Below are 25,762 nucleotides of genomic sequence, written 5' to 3'. Positions count from 1 at the left end.
TCATAAGGTATTACTGACATGTAGAGGTTGCAGGCACTTGCTTCACCCTTAGCTTTTGCAGGGTCTTCCCACAGACTGGCTAAGATCCTTTCCAAAGAGTGACTGAGAGGGTCCTGCAGGGTTATTTCACTCCTTGTACTTTTAGCTTGGCAGCTTCTGGCACTAAGAGGATGGCTCATTGCCTCCTGGGTACTTTTCCTCTAATTGCTCCAGATGAGAGGTAGTGCTGTGGGTATACGGTCACCATGCTTGTGGTCCGGGTTCTCAAGAGTCAGCCTTCAGTTAAAGGGATGGTTCATGGAGAGGGAACACACACTTTTCCTCTCATTTTCTTGTTCTAATTAAAAGGGTCTTCATTAAAATCTGCATTTGCAGCCAGACATTCTATCTGTCCTTGAAAGTTGGAATTGGGGAATCCCTGGGTCAGAGGGATGCCAACTCTGCTGGGTGAGAGGAAGAGGACTGCTACAAGAGGAAAAATCAGCTGGAGATTGCTGGGAGGCTGCAAAAGCAGAGAGAGGCCGGACAGGCCCAGGGACAGGCCAGGCCCAGGCACAGCACTGGACAAACCTGCCTGATGCTTTAATCAGCTTCCCAAAGGCTTTAATGGGGAATGGCCTCGGAACCTCCCGTTGGTTCAAATAACTCCTCTGTGCCCACTTTACTGTTTAAACCTGAGTTGCTCTCACCTGGTGGTTCTCAATCCTTCGAGAACATTAGGAGTTTTTGAGGGGTTTTGAGAACAGAGCAAAGCCTGTCACCTCTCTCTCCTCTTCTTCTAAGATGCTTTTTGTTTGTTTTTAACTTTGTATTTGGAAATAATTTCAAACTTAGGAAAAAACTGCCAGAAAAAGAACAGTACAAAGAACGTCCATATAACCTTTACCCAGATTCACCTATTCTTAACATTTTTGCCCCATTTCTTTTACCATTTGCTCTCTTTCTATATTTTGTTTTCTCTATTTTATTTATAAAATGAAATGCTTTGAGAGTAAAATATCATACTTCCTTTCTTAAAATTAAGACATATTTCAATGTGCATTTCCTCAGACTAAGGATAATTTCTTGCATAGCCACAGAATAGTTGTCAACTCCAGTAAACTTAACAGCGACACAAATACTTTTATCTTCTCTATCATCATATTCAATCTGTCAATTGACCCAACCATCTCCTTACAGCATTTTTTCTCTCCAGTGTAGGATCCGGTCCAGGATCACGCATTACAGTTAGTCGTCGTCTCACTGGTGTGCTTTTAAAAGCTCTCAGGTGGTTTGAATGTGCATCCTGGACTTTGGGCCACTGTGTCAATGAATATTTATTTACTACACTAACACATGTTGAGTGTCTGCCAGGTGCAAAGCATTGTAAATAAATTAAGGAGTTTGTTTTAAGGGACAGACTATATAAAAATCAACTATCATATCAGATGGATAAATATCGTGAAAGAAATATTAACCAGACCTGTGGGAGGAAACTTTAATTAAATTTAACAAGCTTACTGAGGGTCTATTATGTGCCAGGCATTGCATGAATGTCTGCAGAAAAAGATAAATAAGAAAAAAATACCTAAAACATTAATAATTAATTAACACATGATTAATTATAAAAGTGAAGTTTTTCAAAGATTTTTCTTGGGGGAAAAGAGACTGAAAAGTAGGATTCAACTCTTAGAGATGAAGACATTTCAGGAGAGGAATCATCGGGAGGCAAATGAGAGAGGGAGGTGTGTGCAAGTGGAGTGAGGAAGAACTGGACTTCACCGTGATTTCAGAAATGGGGGCATGGGGTTGTACCAGATTTTCCTGGAAAAGTAGGCTGGGAAAAGGAAGATGGCACAGTCACTTGGGAAAATAGTTTAGCAGTTTCTTAAAAGTTAAACATGAAGTTACCATACAACCCAATAATTCCACTCCTGGGTATCTACCCAAGAGTAATGAAAATTTGTATCTACACAAACACTTGCACAGAAATGTAATGTTTGTAGCAGCATTATTCATAACAGCCCCAAAGTGGAAACAACCCAAATGTCTATCAATTGGTGAATGGATAATCAGAATGTGGGATAGCTATACAATGGGATACTAGGGAGCAATAAAAAGGAATGAATGAATGATACACGCTACAACACGAATGGACCTCAAAAACATTTGCTAAGACTTAGCAACTAAGTGAAAAAAACCAGATAGAAATTCCACATACTATATCATTTCATTGATGTGGAATGTCCGGAAAAGACAAATATATACTGACAGAAAGTAGATCAATGGTTGCCTGGCAATGAGGTGGGAACAGGGACTGACTACAAATGGGTGCAAAGGACAGATTTCTTCGGGGTGATAGAAGTGTCTTAAAACTGGATTGTGGTTATGGTGCAACAACTCTCCAAGTTTACTAAAAAGTGTTGAATTGTACACTGAAACAGGTGGATTTTATGATATGTAAGTTACAATTCAACAAAGCAGTAAAAATTAAGAAGTTATCAAAATTAGACAGAAAGGAAATAAGAACAGCAATCTTAGAACTAAAAAATATAATTATTGACATTCTAAAACTTAATAGATGGGAAAAACTGTGGACTGGACAAATTATTTACAGGATTGACAAATAGGAAGACAGGATTAAGAAATTCACCAGGATGCAACACAGAGACAAAAATTTTTTTAAATAATGTTTCAAGACATAAATGGAGAGGCTTCCTCACTCACCTGATGACAGTTCCAGAGAACAGAATGGAGCCAATGGCAGAGAAACAATATTTGATTAGGAAATTATTGATATTGAATTAGAGCACACGAGTCCTCAATAGAAAGTACACTAACATCTAGAGAGTTCTGGTGAAATTGCTGAACATCAAAATAAACAAACAAACACAAATCTTAAAAGCTATCAGGAGGAAAGGCAGATTATCTGCGGAAGAATGAAAATTAGACTGGCAGTAGAATTTTTACCAGCAACAACTGTACCAGAAGACAATGGAACACTAGCATCATCTGTGCCAAGGGAAAAGAACTGTTCAATAGGATTTTAAACCCAAATAAATGATCACCCAACAGTGAGGGCAAAATAAAGACATTTTCAAATATACAAAGAATTCCCTCCCTCACCGAGACCCCTACAGAAAGAACTGTTAAAAGATGAACTTCAGCCAGAAGAAAACGAAACCAAAGGGAAGGCTTTGGAGTCAAGAAAAAAATAGCGAGTAGAAGGAATGGTGAAATGCCAGTACATTTAATTAACTCTCTTAATTTAAAAAAACCATTTTTAAATTAAAAACTTAAAAATCTATAGACAATGATGACAAGATGGGAAAGCGGAGAGCTGTTAAATGCGTAAAATACGCAAAGCTCTTTTGGAGGAAATAAGAATTACACGATAACTTCATTAGAAAAAATTACAGCTAAATATGATGTTGAAAACGAAAAGACAATTATGAGAAAAACAGAAATAAAGACTAAAGGCCTCAAACCATCAGTGGAAAATGAGGGAATAGAGAGCATTTTACTAATCCAATAGACGGCAAGGATGGAGAAAAAGGAAGAATGAAAAAGGATGGTAAATAAAAAACACAATATGATAGAAGAATAAGCCCAAATACATTAGAAATCACAATAAATGCACATGAATTAAATTCACCTGTCAGAGATACAACTAAAATAAAACTTACAGAAAGATTAAATATAAAGAGATGGAAAATATGTAACATACAAACAGTAGCCAAAGGAAAGGTGGCACATCAATATAAACAATGTCTAACAATCAATTAGCATGAAAAATGGTAAAAAGAGGCACTACATAATAAGAATCAACTGAGATTTCTAATGCAGAATATACTTTGAGAAACACTGCCAACTACGTGCTAGGGATCATGTCTGCCTTCTTCACTGTTGTATCTTCAGTACTTGGCACATAATAGGTGTGCCATAAATATTAATGAGTGGAATGATTACCACATTATATTGAAACGATCTGTTTATGTGTCTGCCATACACAGAGCCAGGGGTCCTGTCTTACTCAGTTTTATGCCATCAATAGACAGCACAGTGCCTGGCACATAGTAGGCACTCCGTAAACTGAAACTGAAGTCAGGGTTCATCTCTTATATAAAATCTCTCCTAACTGTTCTTACTCATAACGACTTATCCTTCGTCTCTACTTCTATGGCACTCATAATTTGAAATACCCAATGTAGCAGCTGATTATGTAGCAGTGTCTTTTAGTTTTCTCTCCAACCTTGTTTCTCCAAAAATATTTTAGATTCTTTGAATATAATGTCTTATATTACGCCTAGCGACTGGAATCAATACTTTTTCGGATCTATGTCACTAGATGAATGTAGATTAGCTCAGTGGTGACAGAAGCACATGCCAAGGCCTGCAAGGAGTATTTCCATTCCCTTTTTCCCATCCTTAACTAAAGAGATCCCTGTTTGGAGACAGGCTTATGTTTAAAGAACGTGGAGAAGTTAATAGGAGGGGCTGGAGAAGGAAGCTAGAGTCCAGTTCCAAGTCTCTGTGCTCTCTTCCTTCTGGCAAAATAGGGAGGAAAATGCCTGTGATCCTACCAAAAAATGGGTATGGGGAATGGGAGAGCGATAGGAGGGAGAGCGAGGGAAGAAAGCACGTCCCATATGGTACTGGACAGAACCCGCACCTCACCTCCACTGGCAGGCGTGTATCAGGAGTTTGTTATGAGACCAAAAGGAAATTCCAAGCCAAATTCACCCACTGGGAATTCTGTATAGAAGACAGAGACGGATGTTGCTTCCCATCTACACACAAGGCACCCGAGGGGAGCCTAGGACAAGGAGCTCCTAATCGGGAAGCCGCAGAGGGATAACAAGGGCAGGGTGGCATCTTCTCGCTGGTCTTCATAAGCAAGATGCGGAGGTTCCACCAGGGGCGTGGGATGAGAGAGGGAGATGTGCTGGCTGACGTCCCAAGGTCCTCTGTAATCCCATAATTACATGGTGAATCCTGCACTTCCCTATTTATGCTCCTACACACGTCTGCAACCAGTTTGATAGGAAGTCCCCAGGGCTGCCTTCCAGGTTTAGTACGTGCCACGCAAGCTGCTGGCACTCAACAAATGACTCAAATATTTGTTGAATGAAGGAATAAATGAATCAAGTGTTTAAATAGAGCCCACATGACCTCCCAGGCTGGGAGTACGCGATGAATGAAATCACAACATTCCAGGCAGGATCACGGGAGCAGAGCCGGCAAAGGAAAACACACTCACACAAACACACCCCAGCACTGATTCAACTCCATTCACACTCCCACCCTGGGAGCACAGACCACCTGCTCAGCGCGCAGGCTGGAGGAGTTTCCTTGGCAAGGATCCTCTCTCTCAACTGCTTTAGGATGGTGCCTCCAGAAGGTCAAGGAACCAAGATTTAGGATCGCTGCCCTTCCCGGCTGGCCTCTGAGACAAAGTTTCAGCCTGGATTCGGCCTGGGCTTTTCCTTAGGCGCGTCCGCACTCCCTCCCCGGCCCGGAGCTTCCCGGGCGCGCAGCTGGCCGGCCCGCAGCGCCTCAACTTACCTTGGTGAGTTGAGCGATCTTCTTGCACATTTTCACGTGCATCTCAGGATCGCAGTCCATTCTCCAGCCCGCGCCACCGCGGGCATCAGCTTTGGAGCCCGGGCAAGTCCCGGGCGCGTGAATTTTGCTGTTGAGGGCAGAAGCCATCGCTAAAACGCGTCCAGCGCTCAAGGGCTCTCGCTGGAGTTCTCGCTGCCCACGGTGTGCACGTGAGTGCGCGCGGCCGTGTGAGCGTGTGGGCTGTCTCGGGAGAGGCGGCACTGCAGTCCCGCTGCCCGCACCGCCGCGTGGCCCCTGCTTCCCCGAGGTGTCCGCCTCCTGGCCTCCGCGCGCCCACCCTCCCTCCTCCGGCGCTCGCTCGTTGGTTCGCGGCTCTGCGGGCACCCGCACCCTGCGGCGAGGCGCCGAGGACCCGCACGTGCTGCTCGCGATTTGCGCGCCGCTTTCCGGCTCGTGCGGGTTTCGCCCGCAATGGTAAAGCTTCCGCTACGTGGAGCCGTTGGCCTTGGAGAGGTTTGCGCTGGCTGGGCGCGGTGTCTCGGACACGTGTGTGGCGCCAGGCTCCGGACTCAGCGGCGACGGACACCTCCCGTGCTGGGCATCCCAGGCCGAGGAGGAAGAAACAGCCTCGGCCTCGGGCAGCTGGGGCGCGCGGTCTGGGGAGGGGGGCCCCTGGTGATGTACTTCGGGGCGAGCGGGTGGCGACGAACCGGGCACCTTGACCGCCGCACTCAGCCGGAGGCTCTGGAGCTTTGGAGCTCGGCGCTGAGGGCGAGATGCCAAGAGAAGGGCAGGGAGGTGAGAGCGAGTCGCGGGGACGCGAGGAGCTGCGGGGACTGGGGCGCACAGTGTGAGCCCCCACCGGGGCTGCAAATTGGATCACCCTTTCCCCCATTTTGGGGAGGAGCCCGGACGTTGGGGGAGGATTGCCAGAGATCACGGAACAAAGGGAAGAAGCCAAAGGGGCGGCCGAGGACCTGGTGACCGAAATCTGGGACGGGAAAGCGCGGAACGCGGTGTGGGAAGCAGTAGAGCGGTACTAGCGCAGAGAAAATGTCATCAGAGAGGTAGAAAGGATGGTGGCGGGTGTGGGGAAGGAGGAAGCGAAGAGGAATGGAGGAGCCGAAAGTCTAAGTAAACCGAGCCCCGTGAAAGTGAAGTGAATCGTACATGTCCACCCTCCTGGCCACCAGCCGACTGGTTCCAGAATCCTGACAAATCTTTGGATTATGAGCTTATCTTTTTAGTTTGTCTGGTGAGTGGAGACGTTGGCAGGCCAAATTTCTATGTTGCTTGCTTTCTCTGGTTTCAAACAGTGGGCTTTTAGGAAAGTGATAGCACCTTGATCAGGTTTTCCCGAAGTGTGAATAACAGCGTCATCATAAAAAGTAATTTGCACGGTTAAATATATATTTTTTTACAAACTGCATTATATCAAGAATTTTAATAATCTTATATATATGTATACTTTTTTTTGAGGAAGATTAACCCTAAGCTAACATCCGTGCCCATCTTCCTCTACTTTATATGTGGGACGCCTGCCACAGCATGGCTTAACAAGCGATGTGTAGGTTCACCCAGGGGATCCACGAAGCAGCAGACCCCAGCTCACCCAAGTGGAAGCGGGAACTTAACTGCTTTGCCACCAGGCCCGCCCAAGAGTTGTAATAATCTTGATAAATAAAGCAAGCAAGCTACAGAGGGTCTCAGAAATCACAATCTCATCCCTCCACACTGCAGGTAACAATACCCAATTTTATAGATGAGGAAATAGATCCAGAAAATTTGTACCGAGTCAGGCAATTAAAAGCAACAGAGTTGTGTCTGAAGCTGAAATATTCCTATTCTAAATTCCTTACTTTCACTGCAGTCCATTACACTACATAAGAATAGCAAACCTGGGTTTTGGGTTCCTAGTTTATCATTTTAGGTGACTGCTAAATTACTGTTAATATTTTGAGAAGGTTCTTCTAGACATCGCTCTGTACACACCTAGAAGATGTTATGTACATATGTGTATTTTTAAAACATAAATGGAATACTATAATAATGTTTTTGAACTCTATTCAGTCAATATCCAATGGACATCTTTTTTTCTTGTCAATAAAGATCTACATTCCCATTTTTAACAGCCGGTATACCATTATATACAATAATAACATTTACTTTATCCTCTATTGAACAATTCTTTTAGTTTTTTGTATTTTAATCAAAATGTTTCACATATGTTTATAATGTATGTTTGCTGTATTACAAGAATGTTCAATTCCGTTCTAAAGGACAGGAAAAACAAAAATGAAATATGAAACTCATGTGCCATAGATTTCTTAAGATGTGTTATGTACACATAGTATACTGTAAGCCATGATAAAGATAGAATGGAATATATGTAAAAAGGATAGAACAGGTAAGAGTGTTACTAACAGATAGAAAAAAGATGGAAAGGCTAAGTTGTAAGGTAAAGATGATGCCACCTTTAGGCCAACAGCTACATCATCCCCAAAATTCATTGTTGACACACATTCTGGCCTCATGTATGTTCTGCCCCAGAATCACCGATGAAACACATGGCTCTCCAGCAGGCCATTAACCAGGCAAACTTGCCCTTGCACATTTCTGAGAGCAAGCATGTATTGGCTCTAGGAACCCTCTATCTGCTGAGCCCCCTTGCTCAATTTCAACTGTGGTCCTGAGAACTGACCTATCAGAGGTGAAGGCTGGTGCAGCAGACAGGACATAACAACACAGCGTCACACAGGATTCAGGTAATGTGGTCCCCCTACCTCCCTGGTACCGTATTCTAAATGTCTTAACCTTCAGTATACTTTCCAACTGACTTCTATTTAAAAGTGATTCAATAAACCATGTGATTTGAGCATCTTAATTTGGGCTGTAAAGTTTCCTGTCCATGACATCTGGGATAGCCTGCCTAGTAATGTATTTGGACGTTACCGTTGCATCAAGATAACTTCCTACACGACATGGTACATGGCCCTTTGCACAGTTGTGCAGGTATTTCCATAGGAATAAATCTTAGAATAAACCAGTTTCAAGGAGTAAGCAGATTTTGAATGTTGATATATTTCACTATACTGTTCTCCAGAAATCATTCCAATTTATACTCTCATTAATAGTGCACAAAAATGCATGTTTACCCATACCCTTGCCAAAACTAGCTGCTAATGGTCTTCAAATATCTTTCACTTTAGTAGTGGAAGAGTGTCTCCCTCTATACCATTTGTTTGATTACTAGGGTTGCTGGAACACCTTTCCACAAATTGGTGAGTTGCTGGAATTAAACCTTTTGTGCATTGTTTTTGCCTGGCTTTCTACTTTATGTTGAAATAACTTTCTAGGCCCAACGTGAAGCTGCTCCTGCCTGGGGTTCCACATCAGCAAACGGAAACTTAGATAGCCTTTGTCGCTGTAAATGCTCCACTTGACCAGAAATGCAGTATATCCAGTCAGCCAACCCCCAAATGCCAAGCCAGCTCTGGGCTCTGTCCTTATTTCCTTGTCCCTTCTCACTCCAAACAAGGTTGACTATGTGCCCCAGCCAATCAGATATTTTCTATTTTTCTCTTCTGTGTTCTTTATTTTTTGCCCTATAAAAGCTTCCTGCCTTCCACCTCATTTTGCAGTTCTCTGAATGGAGACTGTCCGCTTCATGGTGTTAAAGTTTGTTTGTATCACCGAAATGGTCATCTTTAATCTTTTTTAAACACATTACAAGATCTTTCTTTGTAGGGGCTTCTAGCACTTTGCCTGTCACATATTGCAAACATTTCCCTCAGCTAGTTATTTATTTTAGCTTTCTTATTCTCTATGAATATTTTGAATTTTTATGTAGGCAAATCTATTGATCTTTTCTCTTGCATTTTCTAGCTTTTGCATCATGCTTAGAAAGGCTGTCCCCATCTTAGATTAGTTTCTCCTAGCACTTTTCTGGTTTCATTTTTTTTTTTTTTAATGTTTACATTTTTGATCTAGCTGGGATTTATGTTGAGATATGGAGTGAGGTTGGAATTCAGGCTTATATTTTTCCAGGGGGCTAAGCAGTTGTCCCAAGACAATTGAATAATTCATATTTACCACACTGATAGCTAAGTGCTGCCTTAGCTGATTTCATCAGTAGAAATTTACGAAGGTAATCTTTTAGCCATTGCTTAATAATTTTCTTTCCTAGTCAGGTAAGTAGCATGGGTAACTCTCTTGTTACTGTTACTACTGATATACATCTACCACTCATCTAAAAGCAAGATCACGTTCTTGAGAGTTTCACTTAAGCCCTTTACCTGGAAGGCTATTTTCCCTACTCTGCCTTATTCGTACTCAATTTCCAGACTAGTTTGCACGTTCCCAAAATAGGCTCTCATGGCTTTGCATTTCTGTGTAGCGCCTATGTCATACTTTATTTTTAAGAGCTAAAGTTTTCTGTCAAGTATCCTTTTTTTGAGTGAAGAAGGCAAAAAATGAACACAGCTTAAATTGGCACTATGCCTTCATTGTAATCCTAATACACATTAACTAGTAGCAGGGTTTCATTAAAGGTGGCTTGGTATCAGGTCTCCCATCTCATCTCCATGGAGGGAAAATAAAAACAAAAACCCCTTGTCACAAAATGGCAACATCTGCCCTGAGATTACAGTATATCAATGTAACACCACGGAACATGACATTTTGGAATAAAATGTCTTGTGGCAAAATTATAGCCATATTATATTAAATATTAATGTGATCACCATGAGCTCCGCAAGTTGTTTTGGAAACAGTTTGTGGGCAGTGTGAGCCTAGGAACTCTAGCATTGATAGTCATTTTTTCATATTTCCACTTTAAAATTCTGTTAGTGGTGTGTTAGGTGTGAAACACAGGAATAAAAGAAGAGTTGAGTACACGGGCTAAGAACAGTTAATGGCACACGTAGTCTTTCCAATACCTGAAACATTTAACAACCAGTTTGCAAAGTATGATTGACTTTGCCTTGGAGTAAACAGGCAGGAAGTGAATCTGGCTGCTCAATACTGTTGCCTTTCTAATCTTTTTCTAGAGTTCAAAGGTAACTAAACAATAGAACTCTCCAACACTCAAAAAAGGAATGGACCTGAAGCTTTTTAAATTCTCTTAACGTAGCAGTAGAGTCCTCATTACTCAATGGAAACTCAAATGTTTTTAACTGAATTAAGTATTGGTAATACAGCTGACCTATGGTTGAATATTACAACATAGCTGTTTCTCAATTTACCTTTCTGTGATTGACCGCTGCTTTTTTTTTTTTTAATCATCTGTGATGTCTCTGCAATACTAATCCAAGTATCATCCAGAGTATTTATAAGAAGTTAGAACTTCTCAAATTTTGGTAAACATAAAAATTATCAGAAGCCTGATAAAAATGAATACTTAGTCTCCCCACATCAGACATTTTGATTTGTAGGTCTGGGTAAGGCATTTTAAACAGTCACGTCAGTGATGCTGTTGTGGATGGTACCAGACACCGCACTGAGATTTGCTTTAGGGGCACAAACAAGCCTTGTGGGTTGGCTCTGTCCTCCTGCTTTATAATGTCCTTCTCTCATCCTCTCTTCTATTCAAATCCTGTCAGACTTCACATCTCAACTCAAATCGCACTTGGGATGCAGCCCTGACCTGACTCCTCCGGAGATGCTCTCTCTGAGCTCCCATAGCACTTAGTATTAGTTAGCAGCAGACATCTCCAAATTTGACTCAGCAGCCCATCAACAGAAACATTTTGAGCAAATATTCCCAATAATGTACTTTTTAACCTACAAATCAGTATTGTACTGTGCTAATATTTTAGAGACACTACAAAATGTACACAAAAGAGAAAGTAAACTGATGAATTAAAGAAAAGACATAATTTTTGGCTAATCTGACAAAAATTTTGGAATACTATATATTATTAATATATGATGATGCAGTATTATGGTTTTTGTTGTTGTTGTTGAGGAAGACTTGCCTTGAGCTAACATCTGTGCCAATCTTCCTCTATTTCATATGTGGGTCATCAACACAGCATGGCTGCTGACAAGTGTAGGTCCATACCTGGGAACCAAACCCAGGCTGCCTAAGCAGAGTGCCCCGAACTTAACTACTAGGCCATGGGGCCGGCCCCCATATAGCATTTTAAATGAAGCAATATAATTGAATGTGCTTCAACATTTAAAAAAAATCTTGATCTATCATTTTCGGACATTGTGATTCAGAGGTCTAGTTCTAAGTTCAGTTTATTTCAACCCTGATTTTAATGGCTATTATAACTGAAAACCTTTGAAACTTCATAGGTTCAAGGGAAGGATATCATTAAGGATGCTCACTAAGTTATGCTATCAATTTTGCAATGCCTCTCACCAATTTGCATAAAGGATTTTGTTGCAATTTTGCTAAAATTCAGTAAAGAAATCTTCCCTGATACCCGTCAATTCTCACAAGCTAATAATAAAATGTTGCATTTTAAAAAACATATTTTTAAATAGGGAACTGATATGGTACGATATTCAAAAGTGAAAAAGTGAAGTCTCCCTCTCATCTCTGTTTCTAATCACCGGTTCCACTCCTGTGGAACAAATTCTATTCCTATTATGAGCATATAAAGTATGTATATTATTTTCTGACCCATTTTACGCCTCCTACCATACTGAATGAGGAAAGACATGGTTTCCCTACAGCATATCCCCTCCACATTCCTCAGCCTTATTTGATCAGAATTCCAATAGTAACCACTTAATGTTATAACTATGCAAATATGGTTCATGGGCCAGAGAGAGCTCAAACTTACTCCTACTTTCTTATACTGCCCCCTCCCCTCCCCTCATTTTTTAGTCACTAACTGTTACGAATGCATTCAAATTTGTGTTGGCCTCAATATTCAGCAAGAATCTGCTCTTAGGCATTAGCTAGCCTGGCCCTTTGGGAGGCTGAATAGCTGACTGTCTCCTTAATATCATTTTTGGCAACGTTGAAATTGTACCAGATCAATGATAATGGTTCTGTTTTCAAACATCATACCTATTCAGATTAACAATGTCTGCAATATTAAAAAGGCAAGCATATTAGATATGGTAATGCTAATTGCTAAAATAAACCCCACATATTCCAGTAGCTTAACAGAACAAGTTTAATTTTTTTGCTCACATTCAAGTCCGAGTTACTGGTCTTTGGATCCCTTCCTGTCTAAGATGAATCAATCATTGGCTCTTTCCACCTGTGCTCCACCATCCCCTAGGACCTCGTACTCTGCATTCAGCCAGCAAAAGGCAAAAAAGAACATAGAGAAGGTATACCCATTTCTATAATACTTTGGCTTGGAAGTGACCCACCAATTCTGTAGTCATTCCATTGGCAAGAATGGATTACAGGCACTGCCAAAGATATAGGGGGTCTGGGAAATATAATTCCTGACTGGGTAGCAATTTCTCGAAAGAACTCTACACTATGAAAAGGGGAGCACACAATTTGATGAACATATAATTATCTACTGCAAATAATTCAGACATTGTTAATATCTGAATATTCACCTTTAAATAAAGATAAGCACTGGGATATAAATTGAAGTGAAAAATCTCACTTTAATGTAAGCTCCACGAAGGCAGGAATTTTTGTGTTTTGGTGATTGCTGAAGTCCTAGTGCTTAGAATAGTTCTTGGCACTCTCTAGGTGCTCAATAAGTATTTGTTGAATGACTGAATGAATGTGCTTTATGTGTTGAAATTCTATTAACAGGCCAAAATACTAACGTCTATGTGTTACAAAAGTAAAGTGCTGAAAATAATTGTGAAAACTATTAGTTCATGTACAGAAATAGATACTGAGAACTTTATGGTAGTATAATAATAGGGAAACAAATGGATAATAGGAATATCAGGCTACATATCGTCTAGAAGAATAGCTTAAATGTATAAAAATATTTTAAATAACAGTACATGGCAGAATAATAGATTCAATTATTTATAATTGGTATACTACCATTCAAAATTTTAAACAAAGAACTGTATTAGATTTTTAGTTATTTTATGCCATTTAGATAATTAATTTTCAAGAAAAAGTCCAATTTGGGAATTCTTCAGTCTTTTGAGGATAACTTAAAAACAGAATGTCAACTTTCCTACCTCAAATTTCACAAAAAGGACAAACTCCAAAAACATATAAGCCACATCTATGATAAGTCACCTTTATCTGGATAAAATAAAGAATATAAACAGTGTGAAGAAAAGGAGAAGTTCTAGGGAAAAATGAGATAACTAAAATATTCTATTCTGTTCTATTCTCGGCAATCAAATTTGAAAGTAGTTGTAATAAGAATACTTTAATAAAGACAACTCCTCTTCTACATCATATCATAGACAAAATTAATTTGAGATGGATCACAGACTTAAATGTGAAAGCTAACACTATTAGGTTTCTAAAAAAAGAAAAACAACATAGAAGAATATCTTCGTAACATTCAGGTTGGCAAAGATTTGTTAAACTATACTATAATAGGAAAAAAATGATAAAATGGATTTTAGCAAAATTAAAAACTTCTACTCATTAAAATACACTAAGAAGCAAAAAGGCAAGGCATAGACTGACAAATAATAGTTATATCTGAAAAACAACTTGCATACAGAGTCTATAAAGAACTTCTACATATCAATAAGAAAAAGATAACATAATTTACAAGTGGGCAAAGACTTAAAGGAGCACTTTTGAAAGAGGTATCTGAATGGCCAAGAAACATATGTCAAGGTGCTCAATATTGCTAATCATGGAAATGTAAATTAAAGCCACCATGAGATAGCATTACAGAACACTAGAATGGGTAAAATTAGAGACTAACAATAACAAGTGTTTGTAAAGATGTGGAGCAACTGAAACCTTCATACATTGCTGGTGGGAGTATAAAATGATACAATCACCTTGGAAAGTGTTTGGCAGTTTTACTATAACTAAACATACACCTACCCTATGACACAGCAATTCAGCTCCTAGGTATATAACAGGAGGAATGAGTGCACATACCCACAAAAAACACAGGTATAAGAATGTTTATTGCAGCTTTATTTGCAATAGACAAAAATTGGAAAGAACTCAAATGCTGTCAACAAGTGAATGGATAAGTAAATTATGGCATATGCATACTATGGAATAGTCTATGATAACAAAGAAAATGAACTGATCCATGCAAACACTTGGATGAACTGTAGATATTACATTGATGAAAGAAGCCAAGCATGAGACTATCCATACTGCATGATACCATTCACGTGAAGTTGAGAACAAGCAAAACTAATGGACCTTCAGAAAAGAGTGGTTATTTCTAGGGGAGGTATAGACTGGGAAAGGGTGCTAGGAAATCAGAAATTTTTTTGTACTTTAACTTGAGTGTATACATCTTGATATGAGTATATATGTATGCAAAAGATCATCAAGTACACCTATGATTAGTGCATTTCATGTATTTTACTCTATGTATGTCATCCCTTACTTGAAAAAAAGAGTGATGGACAAATTGGCCTGACATGGTTTACTCAACAGATTTGATAACAGAGGAAAAACATACCACCATACATAATCATTTGCAATTAAATCAAAATTTATTCTGAGATTATATAATATTAGTATAAACAAAGTATAAAAAGAAACTCAACCGTAACTCATAGGAAAAAAATCTGAAGCATCATATGGAAATATATTATGGACCTGTCACTGGATAAAACTGTATCTTGATAGCAAAACCAGTATTGAAGATGAAAAACAATATGAAATTTCAAAATATTCTTTTTAAAGAAGTAGATGATTCCTTATGCTTTTGACTCTACCAAGGCTAAAATTTAAGTGAAAAGCTTGTTGAGATTACTGCTATAGACTATGCATGTTATTGAATAATATTTTTTCTGAAAAAATCTGCAGTGCACATCTTATTGAAGGTGAGCATTTACTGCAGTTATGGAGTATCATGCCTGAAGGATCAATCTAATTGCTGGCAATACTACAATCTTACTAGATTTTTAACATCAAACTTCTAAAATCTGACTACTAAAATTGTAACAAAATAATTACATTTTAAGAGATAAAATTTCAGATTTTTGTGATACAATGAAACTTATCTAAAAATGTATATTTCATGTACTTCTAATTACTTCATTTTATCATTAACCTAGTTTCCCATGTACTTGTCTTTTTCCTTTTCCCTAATGTCCCAACATCTGTCTCATTCCTTTCTACATTTTCCATGTACTCAAATGCTTTGTTCCAAGTTTCCTAGAAATCTACTTCCTGAAACCCCCATCCTACTTACTTGACACAGTAGTCATCCTGGGACTTACTTTCACTGCATTCCTTTGTGAGATCTTATGTTTTCAGGATACCAAGCCTTCTTATTTAGATTACTCCTTTGTTTTGCTGTACCACGTCCTCCAGTAGCCTCCTAAGAAAGGGTACATGGTAAGATAAAATTTTGAGACCACGAAAGTCGAAACTTTATTTTAGCCCCATACTTGATTGGGTTGTCTGGGTACAGAATTCTAGTTTGGAAATAATTTTTCCTCTTGAATTTGAAGACTCGGCTTTCATAGTCTTCTAGCATCCAGTGCTGCTACTGAGAAGTCTAAATGCCATTCTTGGAAACATCTTTTTTATGTAACCCTTGTTTTTCCCCTTTGTAAACGTTCAGGATCTTCTTTAACTTTGACATCCTGAAATATCATGATCTACTTCTGTGTGTTTTTTAATTCATTGCACCAGTCACTCAATGGATCCTTTTAATTTAAAGACTCATGTCCTACATTTTTGGGAAAAGTTCTTTAATTTCATATTCTCTCCTCATCTTCTTTCTCTGTTCTCTCATTTTGGAGCTATTAACCAGATGTTGCATCCCATTTGATCTTCTAATTTTCTTTTTAGTTCTTTCCTATTTTCCTTCTCTACATTTTTGTTTTACTTTCTGAAATTTCTTCAACTTATCTCCCAACACATCTATTGAAGGTTTAACTTTGGTTCTCCTATTTTTCCAATATTCTTATTTTTTGATTGTTCATATTTTTATAGCATCCTGTTCTTATTTCATGGATGGAATATATTCTCCTATGTTTCTGAGAATATTGTAGCTTCTTTGGGGAGTTTTATGTTCCCTGCATTATTTCCAATTTTTTTCAGGTTCTTTTGTTTTGGTCTTCATCGTTCATTGATGAAGGTTATCAGATGTCTAGTGATCTTTGGCTATCAGTTTATGTGATTTCAAGTGACTGAAAGCAGGGCTTGTGGACTCTGAGTTTCACTGTAAAAAATACTCAGGTGGCAGGCTATTTTTTCAAAATTTTCATCTTTCTGGATGTGGTAGGCAGGGCTGGGTATAAGCCTGGCTGCCAGATTCTGTAGCTGGGTGGACAAGGTGCCTGAAGGCTCATAATGTTCAGAGTACTGCCATTCTCCCAATCTTCCTGTTTTCAGTATAGCACCTCACTACCACCACTCTCCTCCAGATCCCAGTTCTAAGTCTACCTCAGACTTTGGTTCAATTTCTCCAGAAAACAAACCTCTACTCTTTGGTTAGAAAAAGGTATAGTCATCTGGCTACAAACGGAGGGCAAAAATAAACTTTCAAATAATCCTCTTGTTTTCAACTTTGCTCCTCACCCTCACCTTTCAGGGTAACTTGTGCTTCAAGTCTTTGAGTCTTTTGGGGGTTTTGGAAGGAAAAGATAGGTGTTCCAAATTTGTGGACCTTTTCTGTGATGAAGAATGGCTGCTAGAACTGTTACCTATCAAGTATCAAAAAAATAAATAAATAAATAAAAGTAATACACTCAATCTTTCCCTTCATGGCAAAGGAGAGTGAGAAGTAACTTAAAACACACAAAACAACGAACCTAAACTACTTATTATTAAGAAAGCATTTAAAAAATTTGTATGTCTGGAAATGTTTTAATGGTTATGTGATTATTTTAGCCAAATACAATGTGTCTCCTATAAAAACTCTCATTTCTGCAACTGGGCTTCCTCCTCCACCTCTCAACAACAGCTCTAACCTCGGGTCAACTACGTGTTAGCCTTCTTCTCCCCCCGTAAATATTTGGAGGTAAGAAAACAACACGTAATATAAAGAACCGGACTGTTCCCTGGGAAGAACAACATGACTACGACCCAAGCTTAATCAGTGCTACTATAAGGCTGCAAGATGAAACATGGGAAGCCAGTTAAATCTGAATTTCAGATAGATGATCACTTCTTTCTGGTATAAGTATGTCCCATATTTCACTGTTTATCTGAAATTCAGATTTACTTTAGCATCCTGTATTTTTATCTGCTAAATCTCACAACCCAATTACATTTAAAGAAACAGCACGTCATAACTAGAAAGACCAACATAAAAAAATTAGGTTTAAAGAAGGAAACTGGGATCTGGACCAAAGCATTCAAGCCACTGGCAAAGTCTACATAAGTACCAAGCAGGTAGCCAGGCACCAATACCATATAACCCACTTTGTGATAAGTCCCCATGGAATGCATCGACTGTGGCCAACATTAATGCTTTCAATTAATATAGGAATTCAGTTTCTCCAGGTAGTGGGTGGCCCCTTAATTGTGTCACCATAGCTCTGCCACTCTATCAAGTCATTCTGGTTGCTCAGGGTGCAATCATAAAGCCAATCTAGGGTCTTTTTTGATGGAAGATGGCTATAGCCTTGGACTATTCCAATTGTTTGGGTATCTCCCAAAGGAAGATGCCCCTACTGGACCACTGCCTAATTAATACATTGTAAAACACTAGTTGATAGATTGGAGTGTCAAGTCCCACAGTTGACACTATGGATGGAAGGGTAGTATTAAGCATGGGCTTAGCAGAATAAACATATTAAGTTCCCCCCAAATAAGACATTACCAGCTCCTCAATTTACAAACTGCAACATTTATTCTAAAACTGTTTCATATGGTTTCTGTTGAAGTCTAATTTGACACCACACACCAGCTTGGTTTCTATGTATACTAGGAACTCAGTTTTAATCTTGTTAAACTGACCAGGATCCTGAGTCTCCTAGATGCTAACTGATTATGTCCTATCCCAGGGAACAGGGCATCACTTCCCAAATGGTCCCAGGAATTTTCTTTTTTGTGTGTGAGGAAGATTGGCCCTGAGCTAACATCTGAGCCAATCTTCTTCTATTTTATGTGGGATGCTGCCACAGCATGGATTGACAAGTGGTGCTAGGGATCTGAACCTACGAAACTCGGGGTGCTGAAGCAGAGTGCATGAACTTAACCACTACGCCACTGGGCCAGCCTCCATCTCAGGAATTTTCCTATCATGTGTCAGGGTCATCTACGTCTTCCCAAATAAATTGTCCAAACTCCAGTCAATTCACTCTTTTATAATCCAAACCTAAACTGTCACAAACATTTTAAACTGACTTCATGCTGTTTAGAAGCAACAACTCTGGTACTGTCTGTCTGCTGCATTATTTTAAATTATCTGTAAATCAGGCATTCCTTTCTTATCTCATTGAGAAGAGCTAGTCAATAGCTCTCACAGCTAACAGAAGCTGGGTAGCCAGCAAGTGTCAGGTCATGGTGGTGCCCTTACCCTTTCCTTTTCTTGGTCTCACTACCAAAACTTTTGTATAATCCCACTGCTGTTGCCAATTCAAAGGAAGAGCTTGAAAGATTGTATAAAATGATCAGACTCAAACATGTTCGCCATTAACTAAACTTTGTTTAAAATTGGCAAAGATATACCATGGAGATTATTCTTTTGGTAACAGCAAATTGACACACAAGAAATACCTGGTGGTTAGCATCAGCTAGCGTAGCTCCCTCAATTTCCCTACGTCCAATGGATATGGCTCATTGGTGGACTCAAATACCGGCAGCTTGCACAAAGTTGTCTTACGAAGTCTGAGAAGTTATCTATACTTTCTGGGCTTTCCTATATACCCCAGCCATGTGAGCAAAACACTTCTGGGCCTCGGCTTTGTGTGCCATTCCCTTGTGAACTAGCACATCCAACTTAAATCTGTGTATAAAATGCCTATTTATTTTATCTATTCCCTTAGCTGACTACCCCTTGTTGGGTTTAATTGTCAGAGTGTGCTCTCCATGTGAAATTCCACTAGTTTGATGGCTGCCCTATTTCCAAATATATAAGGGCATTGGGCTTATTCAATGTGACCCTAGAGAGCACAGATAGTATCGAGGGCCAAAAGCTTTGGGGTAATTTACATTGGTTCAGTATATCTTAAAACTAATTTCTTGTGTATACTATTTTATTTAATTTTGGAATCCCAATGTCTGGATTATAGTAGTCACTCCATAATGTTATTAGATGAATGACTAAACTTCTAACAGAGATATTTAAAACTAATGGGCTACTCCAAAAGACACTTGAGTTCTCTAATACTGGAACCAAAAGCAGAAAATCATCTATTAGAAATGTAAGAGCCTTCATGTATCAGTAAGAAAATAACCCAAGTGACTTCTAAGGTCCTTAACTGCTTTAACAATCTACTCTAATATCAAAATACTGTTTTCATCATAGAGAAATTTTTTTAGATAGATGGTTGTCATAGGAGTCCCACCAGGATAATCCCCTAAAAGTGACCTAAAATCTGCCTTCCTCCTGCCATGTATTGATTTTTTCCTTTTCTGAGGAAGCTGATGGGTTTAAAAAACATGATTATGGTCTTCCAGGCTCAAGGTATCTGGGCTGCGTCAACAAAAAGAGGCTGCCTATCTGCACCAAGAGAACAATACCTTAGGTAACATTAATGTCTATTGGTTTAGAAATTGTTTCCCTTACTCCTTTGATAAATATTTCTCTAAACAGAAAATAAATTTGTCCTTCTTTATCCTAATTATGGTGAGTGCGTTTAACCAAAGGCCCACGTAGGGAGTACGACAGTGGTAAATCCACTCCTAACCCCACATCCATGGCACACAAATAGTAAAGGCTTAAAGGTTTATTCAGGTACCGATCATTTTGCGCAACCTGGAATTACTTAACATATACAAACAAATAGGTTCAAATCTGGGTCTTGACTGAATATTTGGCATTTTCTTCAATAATGTTTCTTTTCTAGAGCTGCTAAGGCTCCTCCTATCAGAGACACTGTATAGATACAGATACTATTATCTATGGATTCTATTCAGCACTTAATGAATGTTGAATATACCTTGAGTAAAGCAAGATCTATTTCATTTGTTGAGAACAAATGACCATACTCTGTTCAGCACGTACAAAGCTGTTGGTTTATTCAGCTGCGAAGCTGGGGAAAGGGTTCCTTTTGGGGGGAATAGAAAAAAATGTGCTCATGAGCAAGGCACTTTTATACCCCCCCCCCCACAGAAAAAGAAACATATTATGGTTACATAAACATCAACATATTTTAATTGTTAGACCTCCCCACATTGTTCCACCTCCCCCTTAAAAAAAGAAACAGGTTCTCGTAACATTTTAAAAACCAGTTTCACAGAACATCTACATAGGAACAGTTTCTGATACATTCAGTTACACTAACAGTATGATATGGTTTCAGTTGAGTAATTTTCCACTAACAAATATTTTTTTCTACCTACTACAATTCCCTCTTTTTTTCTTAAGACAACTAAAGCTCAGAAGAAATAACTCATTAAGTTATAAACATTCTTCTCTCTCTTTAAAGTTGCTAAACATTTATAAAATTTGTGATTCCGCTAACGCTTCGATTTTTTGATGCCACATTGCATACAGCACTTAACATGGAGAATAGGAAAAGGTTAAACTAAAACAAGGAAAAGGATATATTGTTCTATCTTTAACAATCTGTCTTCTGAGTCCCTTTAGATGTCAGTCAACCAGACTCACACACAGGCTTCACTCTTCATTGTATGTGTGTGAAAAGATTTAATGGTCTCATACATTTTATTTACTCACGTAAATAAACACAGCAAGACTCATTTACAAGGGTACATATTCTTTGTTTAGGTAGAAGGAAATCTAACGTTAATCTATGTAGAAACAATAACGCTAAAAAACTCTTTAACTTCAGATTGTATCAGGCTAAGATTTTCTGTAGTAAGGTTCTTTAAAGTTAGAAATGTTCCTGAAAAAGTTTGCAATGGATGTGGAAAGTGCATAAATGCTCTCTTAATCCTTCTCTGTTGGTCTTTTAGAATGTGTTTTATTTGCTCTTACCTAAAGTTTGGCTGCCAAGATGCAAGAAACATATTGCCTACAAAACAAGTGTCTGTTTAATCCCCAGGTACGATCTTATACGTCAATTTAGCTAGAGACCCCCGGGTGGGAGCCTATGATATAAATGTTTATACTGTAACTGCAGGTACCGTGATAGGTCTGGAGTAGTGTAGGCTAAGTTTGACACTATATTCCCTTCCCCAAAAACAGGAATCCCTAAAGGGTGTCATCTATAGGCCTGTCTATACAAAAGCTGGGAGATAAATCGATATTCCTGCCATTTTCTTTTGTCTAGTTATTCAATTTACTTCAACTACCTCCCTAGAAATGAATGTCAGAAAGGTATTACTAGGAGTAGCTAACGTCCCACTTTCCACAATGGCTGTTCTAAGGTTGGGTAACAAAAGGGGTAGTGGCCTACTTTTTCAGTCTCATTAATAATTAGACATTTAGTTAGAGTCCATTCAGAAAGGCGGAATTAACTGGGGGGAGAACTGAGTGTGGAGAATAGTCAACTTATCTTTTATGATATGGTCCCTTTGACTAATTCTCCATTGAAGTTCTCATTTTATTGACATGGTCTGTCAAAGGGAATGCTCACAATGCACATTTTCTGTAGAGAGTTATGGGACTCTTGGGTAAATATTCAGTACTTGGCAGTACTGCAGCCTGTCAGGACAGGGTATAGTTTGGTTGAGAAGCCATTAGTTTCTCAACTGCAGGCTGTGTAACTTTGTACTCCTGTAACAACATGACAGATATCAGAACAAATGGTGGATCTTTATAGTGATGCTGTTAGGAGTTTGTTAACTGCCTTTTGGAAGTCAGTGTAGGAGTAAGTAGTGTTGATGGGTTCAGTGCGGGTTGTTTCCTTAACTGTTTTAGTTAACCAGCCGCAGCAACAACCAGACACACATGAATTAGGGATCTGTTTTAGGTATTCAGGTATGGGAGTGGCTCTACTCAATGTTCGGCTTAACTGTTTGGTGGCAAATTGCAGTGCTCCATTTAGAGTGGCATGATCTCTAGAAAGCCGGCTGGGACTTATAAGGGGCTTTTGAAAAGGTGGGACTCCACAAGAAGCCAGAGGAGGCCACTCAGGAATTGGTTCCAGTTTTGGTACACAGTGGGAACAATGGGAGAGTCTTAGACCTATCTCTCGAAGTATATGGACCGGTGTGCTTAGATCCAAGAGTTTAGCATGATATAACCAGGAATTAGGATTTAAAGGTTTCCAAGTTGTAGAGTATTTTAAAAGGCACTTAACCTGCCAGGCAAGACTCTCAAGAGGCGTTAGGTTGGGCACCACAGGGTCCTCTTCTTCAGAGGAATCCCACTCTTCCCCAGAACTCTCATTGAGGTACTTAGCGTTCTCTTCTTCCTCACTTTCTGATTCTGATAAGGGGTCAGGAGAGGGATTTCTGGGACCCATCAGAAGAGAAGAGACAAAAGGAACCAGAAAAAGGCAACAATCTAAGCCAGCAAAACACTGGCTAACACTGGCAAATAAACAAAAGATGAAAAATCCTTTCAACAAGATTAATTTGTCTGTTTCTCAGTCCATTACACACACACACAGTATGCTTGTGGCTCACACCACTGTGCAGTTCTTCAAGATTATGTTGTATATTCTTCACTTACAAAGAAGACATCTCAGTTCTCAGGACCAGTTCAGTGTGTAAAAGTGTCAGTCACTTACCAGCAGCACAGGACAGAAGCTCTCCTTCAAATCCTGGCTAACCAAGGAGAGACAGGGTGCTCATCTAGGCAAGCTGATTTTCTTAGCAGGGTCTCAACTGGTCATGATATTGTGAAGAGACACTTTGTGTACTCTGTTTTGTTGGCAGGGATAGTATATCTACTTGGTGATAAAAAGAAACTCAGTGGTCGCCTTCGTTGTCCGCTGGTACGGCAACTTTTGTGCAGGGGGATGGCGGGATGAGTTGTCAAGGATATCTGGTGTGCACAGATCGGATGTTTTCCATAGGTGGTGCAAATGCCCTTGGAAATTGGTGACTTAGTTGTTGGACTATCTGGAAAGGTAGTCTTAACCTGTGAATGAGAAGACTAGAGACATGATATTAAAGCCTGAAAGCAGTGGGTAACATTATTGTCCAACTTTATAATAAAGAGTACACCAGAACATGGACGCTGAACAAGAAGCCTTCTTGGCTTTCCCATCTCTATCTCATAGGCTTAAGTAGACTTAGATTTTTCTATTGGGAATGGCTCCCACAATCACAAAATAGGGAAGGAGAGCCTGGGGCCATTTTAGTCCTTCGTTGGTACATATCTGGGCCAGTTTCTTTTTCAGTTTGCAGTCCTAGCCCAGAAAATTACACGTGTAAAAGCAGATCCCTTATGCCTCAAACTTAAATAGAGAGCTACAACGGTCGTCTTTTCACCTTCAGATGTGCTTGTTGGGATCTACATCAATTTCATTCAGACTAAATTCTCTGATTGTAATGCAATAAAAGTAATATGAAAGGTTGGTTAAAAGCAACCCTATGTTGGGAAACTAAATAACTCATGGATTAAAATGGAAGTCATAAAACATATTAAGAAATATTAAAAGTGAATAATAATATAAACTCTACAAGGCAAAATTTGTGGGACATGGCCAAATAAGTACCTAAAAGAAATTTATAGCTTTGAATACATTGATAGGGAAAATGAGGAAGTTTAAATATCCACAAGTTCAGTATTCAATTCATGATAATGGAAAACAGCGAAAGCAAAATAAGCAAGAAGGAAATAATAAAAGCAGAAGCAAAATAGTACATGAAAGAACATTAGAGAAGACTGATAAAATTACAAGATGGTTTTCTGAAAATATAAATAAGAAAAACGAAACTGGTGAGACTTATTAAAAGATTTAAAAATAACAAAAAAGAGGGGCTAGCTCCATGGCTGAGTGGTCAAGTTTGTATGCTCTGCTCCAGCAGCCTGGGGTTTACAGGTTTGGATCCCGGGTGTGGACCTACACACCACTCATCAAGCCATGCTGTGGTGGCATCCCACATAGAAGAACCAGAGTGACCTATAACTAGGATATACAACTATGTACTGGGGCTTTGGGGAGAATAAAAAAAAAAAAAGAGGAAGATTGGCAACAGATGTTAGTTCAGGGCCAAACTCCCTCAAAAAATAAAAATAAAAATAACAAAAAAGAGGTTAAAAAAAACCATGACAAATATATGCTAAAATGTGAAAATCTAGATGATATGGCTAAATTCTAGAAGAATATAAAATAGTAAAATTCACACAGGAAGAAATAGATAACTTGGACTAGAATAGACCAGGAAGTATTAAAGAAACTGAAAAGGCAACAACCTTGTACAGCAGGCCCATATGGTTTTATAAGTGAGTTTCACCAAACTTCCAAGGGAACTAATACCTATTTTATATAACTTGTTCTAGAAAAAAGCAAAAAGCAAATAAAGTAAATAGCTCCTTTTATGAAGATAATAAAATATTAATTCCAAATCTAGAGATGAACCAAATAAGAAAAGTATAGGCTCTTTTCACTTACAAAAATTCCAAAGATTACCTAACAAAATCTAGTAGTTTTGTTAAAGAAAAAAAGAATATGTTATAATCATATAGAACTTATCCCAGGAAAGCAAGGCTATCTTAACTTTAGAAAATTTACAAGACACCACAGTAACAAAGCAAAAAAAAAAAAAAAGACCAGATAATTTTATCAACTGTGGATATTTAACCTTTTTTAGCTTCTAATCAACACCCATTTATGCTTTAGAAAACAAAAGAATCTTACCAAACTAGGAAGAGAAAGTTACCTTCTCTACTTGGTGAAGGTTATCCACCAAAAATTTTCAGCAAATATTATCCAAAAAGAATAACTTTAGATATATTCCCTTTAAAAATGAAATTAGGTATGGATGATCCTGATAACTGATACTGACAAAATACCAAAAGTCCTAATCCACGTTATAAGAAAAGAAAAGACAGGTGTAAGCACTGGAAGAAAAGAGATAAAACTATTAATTTACAGATGATGTGGTCATCTAGTTAAAAAAAAGGAACATATAAAC

The 25,762-nt window shown here is 38.9% G+C and overlaps 2 protein-coding genes across 3 annotated transcripts in view; both read right to left on the bottom strand.

Annotated features, from left to right (window-relative positions):
- FAM184B (family with sequence similarity 184 member B) overlaps positions 1-23,436 on the bottom strand; it is a 138,830-nt gene extending 115,394 nt beyond the window's left edge. The window contains exons 1-3 of one of the 2 annotated variants that reach the window (XM_070613100.1): positions 23,407-23,436; positions 20,707-20,814; positions 15,868-15,968 (exon numbers count right to left, since the gene is read on the bottom strand). Coding sequence is in view for 1 of the 2 variants with exons in the window: in XM_070613099.1 (XP_070469200.1) it covers positions 5,545-5,691 (147 nt within the window). In the remaining variant the exon portion in view is untranslated. Of the gene's footprint in view, positions 1-5,544; positions 6,443-15,867; positions 15,969-20,706; positions 20,815-23,406 lie in introns of those variants that run through there. The other variant, XM_070613099.1, reaches the window with a different exon arrangement.
- Positions 20,764-23,412, bottom strand: DCAF16 (DDB1 and CUL4 associated factor 16). Its single transcript, XM_008509388.2, has one exon. The coding sequence runs from the start codon at positions 23,137-23,139 to the stop codon at positions 22,489-22,491; it is 651 nt and encodes a 216-aa protein (XP_008507610.1). The 5' UTR covers positions 23,140-23,412; the 3' UTR covers positions 20,764-22,488.
- Positions 23,437-25,762: the final 2,326 nt, after the last annotated feature.

This window comes from Equus przewalskii, chromosome 3 (genome assembly GCF_037783145.1).
Source record: "Equus przewalskii isolate Varuska chromosome 3, EquPr2, whole genome shotgun sequence".
NCBI lineage: Eukaryota > Metazoa > Chordata > Mammalia > Perissodactyla > Equidae > Equus > Equus przewalskii.
Note: the sequence above shows the minus strand (reverse complement) of the source record. Positions and strands in the feature narration are given on the sequence as shown.

Excerpts from the sequence above, each read along its gene's own strand:
- DCAF16 (XM_008509388.2), bottom strand. The coding sequence starts at position 23,139 with ATGGGTCCCAGAAATCCCTCTCCTGACCCCTTATCAGAATCAGAAAGT.